General features: G+C 56.9%; 2 protein-coding genes across 2 annotated transcripts in view; both read left to right on the forward strand.

Moving 5' to 3' along the window:
* The window catches only part of PTSG_09101 (uncharacterized protein), a 4548-nt gene extending 3021 nt beyond the window's left edge, over positions 1-1527 (forward strand). The window contains exons 7-9 of the mRNA XM_004989297.1: positions 13-627; positions 822-969; positions 1182-1527. Coding sequence (XP_004989354.1) covers positions 13-627; positions 822-969; positions 1182-1412 — 994 coding nt within the window. The 3' untranslated portion in view covers positions 1413-1527. The remainder of the gene's footprint in view (positions 1-12; positions 628-821; positions 970-1181) is intronic.
* Positions 1528-1673: 146 nt separating this feature from the next.
* On the forward strand, positions 1674-6081 carry PTSG_09102 (uncharacterized protein). The gene is made up of 13 exons (XM_004989298.1): positions 1674-1838; positions 2025-2133; positions 2337-2435; positions 2633-2905; positions 3159-3232; positions 3440-3622; positions 3887-3915; positions 4059-4187; positions 4514-4577; positions 4691-4868; positions 5099-5287; positions 5568-5625; positions 5826-6081. Exons 1-13 carry the CDS (start codon positions 1798-1800, stop codon positions 6023-6025), a joined length of 1626 nt encoding a protein of 541 aa, XP_004989355.1. The 5' UTR covers positions 1674-1797; the 3' UTR covers positions 6026-6081.
* The last annotated feature ends 7 nt before the right edge of the window (positions 6082-6088 follow it).

A 6088-nucleotide genomic window follows, 5' to 3' on the forward strand; every position in this document is an offset into this window, starting at 1 on the left:
AGTCTGCTCCAGCAACCACAACACACACACATGCACTTACACACACACGCACACTCATACATGCACTCACACATGCACTCACGCACACTCATACATGCACTCACACATGCACTCACACACACACATGCACTCACACACATGCACTTACACACACACGCACACTCATACATGCACTCACACATGCGCTCACACACTCACACATGCACTCACACACACACACACACACACACACACACACACACACACACACACACACACACACACACACACACACACACACACACACACACACGCACACACACACACACCCGCACACACGCACGCACACACGCACGCACACACACACACAATCCCCCCACACACGATGCCCCCCCCCCCTCAACACACACTCTCCCCCTTTTCCCCACAGGAGACGGAGGAAGCGCTGCAGGACCTGAAGGAGCGGCTGGCGCACGAGGAGCGCTCGCTGCAGTCCGAACGGACGGCCGTGGAGACGCAACTCGACGAGCTGGAGACGCACATCGCCAACGAGCTGGAGGAGGCGAGGGCGCTCAAGGACAAGTGCCGGTTCTTCTCGTCCGCGTCCGGGGATGAGCAGGAACAGGAACTCACAGACTTTGACCAGAAGTAAGCAGTGGCGGCCGCGTGTGCGCATGTGTACATGTGTACATGTGTGTGTGTGCATGTGTACATGTGTGTGCGTGCTATTTTGCACGCAACACTCCCTTACACCCACTTTCCCTTCCACCCTCCTCACCTCCACCACACACCTTCTCTCAAACACACACCCCTCGCCCTCCTCCCCTCCCATCCTTTCACAGGGTCGGGGACGTGTACCACGCGTGCATCGGGGAGAACGAGGCCGGCATCAGCACGCTGCAGATGCTGACCAACATCGAGAACAAGCTGGAGGAGCTCTTTGAGAAGATGCAACGCATGCCCCCAGACCAGCTCGCAGCAGCAGAGAAGGTGCGAAGGAGCATGTGTGTATGTCTGTGCGTGTGTGTGCGTGAATGTATTTGTGTGTGTGTGCATGCATTTGTGTGTGTGTGTGTGCGTTGCAGTGATTGCGCACAGTTATTCAACCATTCGTCACACACACACACACACACACACACACACACACACACACACACACACACACACACACACACACACACACACACACACACACACACCAGGCCAAGGACAAGGCACGGCGGCACCGGCTGCGCGAGGAGAAGTTGCAGGCGCAGAAGAAGCACCAGGAGGAGCGGTTACGGCGGGCGCAGCAGCGGGCCAACGACGCGCCGAAGAAGAGGACGGGGAAGAAGCTTATGTTCCGCTCTGCGCCGCCGGAGAAGCCAAAGAAGCAGGTCAAGCGACACGTGCAGACGGTTGAAGAGGAGGAGAAGCAAATCTACTTCTCATGACGGAATGGCGGAGGAAGACTGTGAGCGAGAGAGAGAGACAGTGTGTGTGTGTGTGTGTGTGTGTGTGTTCATGTGAGTGTGTGTGTTTATGTGAGTGAGAGTGTGTGTTTGTGTGCACGTGTTTGTACATGGTGTATGTGTTTGTTTTGACTTTGTTGTTGCAGCAGCACGTCCCATCTTATCCCACCATCACCATCATGTACCATCCCCAACATCCTCAAATAAAAAAAATGTTGACTGCTATTCACCATGTCATCCACTATTTTTCGTCAATTCTGTGGCTGAGAAAGACAAAGGCGCAGCAGTCAAAGACGACGCTTCATCCCATCGCAAACACCACTCCCCTCCCTTCCCACTCTTCCCTCTCTCCGACAGACAACCAGCCATGGCGTTCATGCAGAAGTTCAACAACCTCAAGAACAAGGCGTGAGTAGACGAAGGCGTCGTGTTGTTGTCCTCTGTGTGTGTGCATTGTTGCTTTGCTGGACACGAGCAGAGACAAAACACAATTAGCAACAGAAGCATGCACGCACTGAACCAACAGCTCTTAACATGCGTTCGTTTGTCTGTTTGTGTTGCGTTGCATGGTTGTGGTGTTCATGTCATTGGCAGGGTTGACCTCGCCATGAACTACAGCGAGATTGAGGTCAAGGTTCGCCAGGCCACAGATGGCAACGAGCCATGGGGCCCCCACGGCACCCTCATGTCGGAACTCTCCCAGGTGTGTGTGTGCATTGTGGTGTGTGTGCGTGCGTGTGTATTGGTGTGTGTGTGTGTACGTGTGTTGCTGTCGCTGCGTTCACTGTGCGCATGCGTTGTTTCGTTTACTGCGCATGCGTTGTTGGCTCACTGTGCGCATACGTTGTTTCGTTCACCGCGCGCGTCCCCTTCTCACCACTGCATCCCCCCCCCCACACGTAACAGGCTACGTACAGCTACGAGGACTACCCTGAGGTGATGGGCATGCTGTGGCGCCGCATCCTCAAGGACCGCGAGGGCAAGAACTGGCGTCAAATCTACAAGGTGCGTGTGTGTGTGTGTGCGTGTGCGTGTGTGCGTGTGTGCGTGTGTGTTTGCATTCGCGTTTGCGTGTGCATTCGCGTTTACATTTGCATTCGCGTTTGCGTTTTTTCTCGCACACCGTCACTCGCCTTCCCCCCCCCCCTCATCGCTTCCCTCACCAACAAAACCCCCCCCCCCACACCCACCAACCACTGCAGGGCCTGCTGCTGCTGCACTACCTGATCCGCAACGGCACGACGCGTGTTGTGGACAGCGCGCGCGACCACGTGTATGACCTGCGGCAGCTGGAGCGGTTCAAGTACATTGACGAGAAGGGCAAGGACCAGGGCATCAACGTCGCCCACAAGGCCAAGGAGATTTGCGACCTGCTCGCGGACGACGAGATGCTGCACGCGGAGCGGAAGAAGGCGCGCAAGACCCGCGACAAGTTCAAGGGCATCGGCTCGTCCTCCGTATCCTACCACCCAGGGGTGAGGCAAAGCAGTGCCGGAGCGAGGGGAGGCGATGGTGGCGAGGGGTGAAGCAAGATGCGGCTGAGGCAGCACGGGCTTGTCTGCAATGGAGTGATGTGTCCATAACTACTCGCATACATGCGCGTGTGCGTTGTGTCAACTCGTGTTGACACTCTTTCTGGTTGACGCCCTGTGCGGTGCCTGCGTGCACCATCTTACCCCCCACCACGCCTGCACCTGCAACCCCCTCCACCACCACCACCACCTGCAGGGCATGTCTGGTGGGCGGCGGTTTGACGACATGGCGCCGACGCGCAGATACGACGACATGGGCGGCAGCCGCAGGTGGGGGTGCCGGCACTGGCATATGGCGTCACGGCGTGGTGTAACGATTCCTGAATGCGTTCGAGTGTCTGCTTCATGGGGTTCTTCAACACGAACCCCTTTCCCAATACACACACACTCACTCACACACACACACACACACGCACACACACACACACACACACACACACACACACACACACACACACACACACACACACACTGCAGGTCGCGGTTCCGGGACATTGACAGCGACGAAGAGGCGGACGATGCGCGCGTCGACCAGTCGTCGTCGTCGTCGTCACGCGGCGATCAGTACAGCGCACGCGTGGCCAAGCACAGGGAGGAAAACAAGCTCAACACGAAAAAGGGCGGCGACGGCGATGACGACGACTTTGCCGCGCTCAGGGGGTGCGTGTGTGTGTGTGTGTATCGTGTGTATGTCTTGTATGCGTGCGTGTGTCTTGTTTGTGTATTTGTGTATTTGTGTGTTTGCATCTCCATGTGTATGTGTTTGCATCTCTGCGTGTGTTGCTGTGTTTCCGTCTGTGCACGTGCATGTGTATGTATGTGCTCAGTATCACGACGCAATCGTTCCCGCAATCCCCTCTCCCCACACGTAACCCCTCCCTCACACCTCCCTTCCCCTCTCTGTCTCTCTCAACCATTACACAGCGCCAAGAAGGAGGAGCCGAAGCAAGCAGGTAATCGCACGCTGTCATGACTCGTACCCCCTGACACCCGCACCACACACTACCACACACCACACATCACCACCCTATCACCTCGTCCTCACGTCATAGCCTCCCCCCCCTCTCTTCCCCGTCCAATCCCCACGTCCCATCAGGCGGGCTAGTTGACCTTCTGGGCGATGACACCACGACAACGACGAACAGCAACAGCAACCCAGACGACTTTGGTGCAGACTTCAACCCGCGTGGCGCAACAGCAGCAGCCACAACCACAAAGGCAGACGGTAAGCGCTGTCCACACACACACACACACACACACACACACACACACGCACACATGACGATGATGATGCTGAAGATGCTGCTGCTATTGGAGGTGGTCGCGTCGTGTGCTCTAGCACAACACTCCTTCGTCATGCTCATCACACCTCTCACCTCACCTCACCTCACCTCACCTCACCTCCCCTCACCTCACCTTGTCTCCCTCACCTCACCTCACCTCACCTCACCTCACCTCACCTCACCTCACCTCACCTCACCTCACCTCACCTCACCTCACCTCACCTCACCTCACCTCACCTTGTCTCCCTCTCCCCATAACACCCTGCAGACTTTGGTGCCTTCAGCTCCCCCTCCACTGCCGGCAACACGGACTTTGCCAACTTTGCATCCGCGTACGTGTCACTGTTGTCCTCGTCCCTCGTGCAATTCTCCTCCTCATGTGCCCTCACCCACACACCCCGGTTTCCACACATCCCCCCCCCCCTCTTCCTCATCCACACTTTAGGCCCACCGCCTCAGACGACTTTGGCGCATTCACAGCCCCGGCACCAGCAGCTCCTCAGCCCACCACCTCCAATGCACAGCAGCAGCAGTCGAGTGGTGGCGGTGATTTGCTCGGTGATCTGTTTGGCGCCTCCTCGTCGTCATCATCGTCCACCATGGCTCCAACACAGCAGCACCAGGTGCAATGCATCTGTTCGTGTGCGTGTGTGTGCGTGTGTGTGTGTGTGTGTGTGTGTGTGTGTGTGTGTGTGTGTGTGTGTGTGTGTGTGTGTGTGTGTGTGTGTTTGCTCAACGTGCACGCATCGTGTGTGTGCGCACGTGCGTTGTTTTGTTTTGGTTTGTTTTTTCCCCTGGTGCTCATTGGACCACTCGACCCCCTCACGCATCCACCCATCCACCCTTCTACCAGACGGCTTCTCTGATGGACATGGGGTCGATGATGACACCAACCACCGCCACCGCCACCACCACCACTGCACCATCAACAACTGCTACAACGACCGCGACTACCACCAGCAGCAAGTCCGCTGCATCCAAGCCGAACTTTGGTCGCCTGAAGATTGACCTCGACAACCTCTCCCTCGCTTCCAAGGAGGAGGTGTGTGTGTGTGTGTGTGTATGTGTGTGTGTGTGTGTGTGTACGTGTGTGTGTGTGTGGATGCGCTTTTGTGAATGTGTGTGTGTGTGTGTGTGTGTGTGTGTGTGTGGATGCGCTTTTGTGAATGTGCGTGCGCGCGCCTGCGTGCCCCTGTGCCTCTGTGCACCGTTGTCCGCACGCGTACCTTCATTCATTCACCCCCAATGCCTCATCACGCCTCCCCTCCTCCCCCACTACAGCCCAAGAAGCCCGTCACGCCTCCCCTCCTCCCCCACTACAGCCCAAGAAGCCCGCCACCTCCGGCAGCGTCTTTGGCGAACCATCAAAGCCGCAGCAAGGTCAGCCGACAACACCTGCAACTTGCAACCACTTCGCTCGCACCATGCAGAGACACACACTCTACAACACAACACCACTACACACCACTACACAACACAACACAACAAACACGACACTACACCACTACACACCACTACACAACACTCCACTACACAACACTCCACATCTCATCAACCCCCGGCCCCCTATCCTCCTCCAGGCTCCCAGAGCATGCCACTGCAGCAGCAACCAGGCATGATGATGATGGGCGGCGGCATGCAAGGAATGGCACCACAACAGCCACCACAGCCGCAACAGCCCATGATGTCTGGCATACTCAACACCGATGCACCCACAGCAGCGGCAACAGCCCATGATGGGCATGCCATATGGGCAACAGCCCGCCACAGCAACCCATGATGGGAATGCCCTATGGTCAGCAGCCGTCGCCACAGCACATGGGGCATTGGTATGGGGCTACCC

Source organism: Salpingoeca rosetta, assembly GCF_000188695.1.
Source record: "Salpingoeca rosetta unplaced genomic scaffold supercont1.29, whole genome shotgun sequence".
NCBI lineage: Eukaryota > Choanoflagellata > Craspedida > Salpingoecidae > Salpingoeca > Salpingoeca rosetta.

Excerpts from the sequence above, each read along its gene's own strand:
- PTSG_09102 (XM_004989298.1), top strand. The coding sequence starts at position 1,798 with ATGGCGTTCATGCAGAAGTTCAACAACCTCAAGAACAAGGC. Across the intron at positions 2,906-3,158 it reads CCGTATCCTACCACCCAGGG|GGCATGTCTGGTGGGCGGCG; the intron begins GTGAGGCAAAGC and ends CACCACCTGCAG. Across the intron at positions 3,916-4,058 it reads GGAGGAGCCGAAGCAAGCAG|GCGGGCTAGTTGACCTTCTG; the intron begins GTAATCGCACGC and ends ACGTCCCATCAG.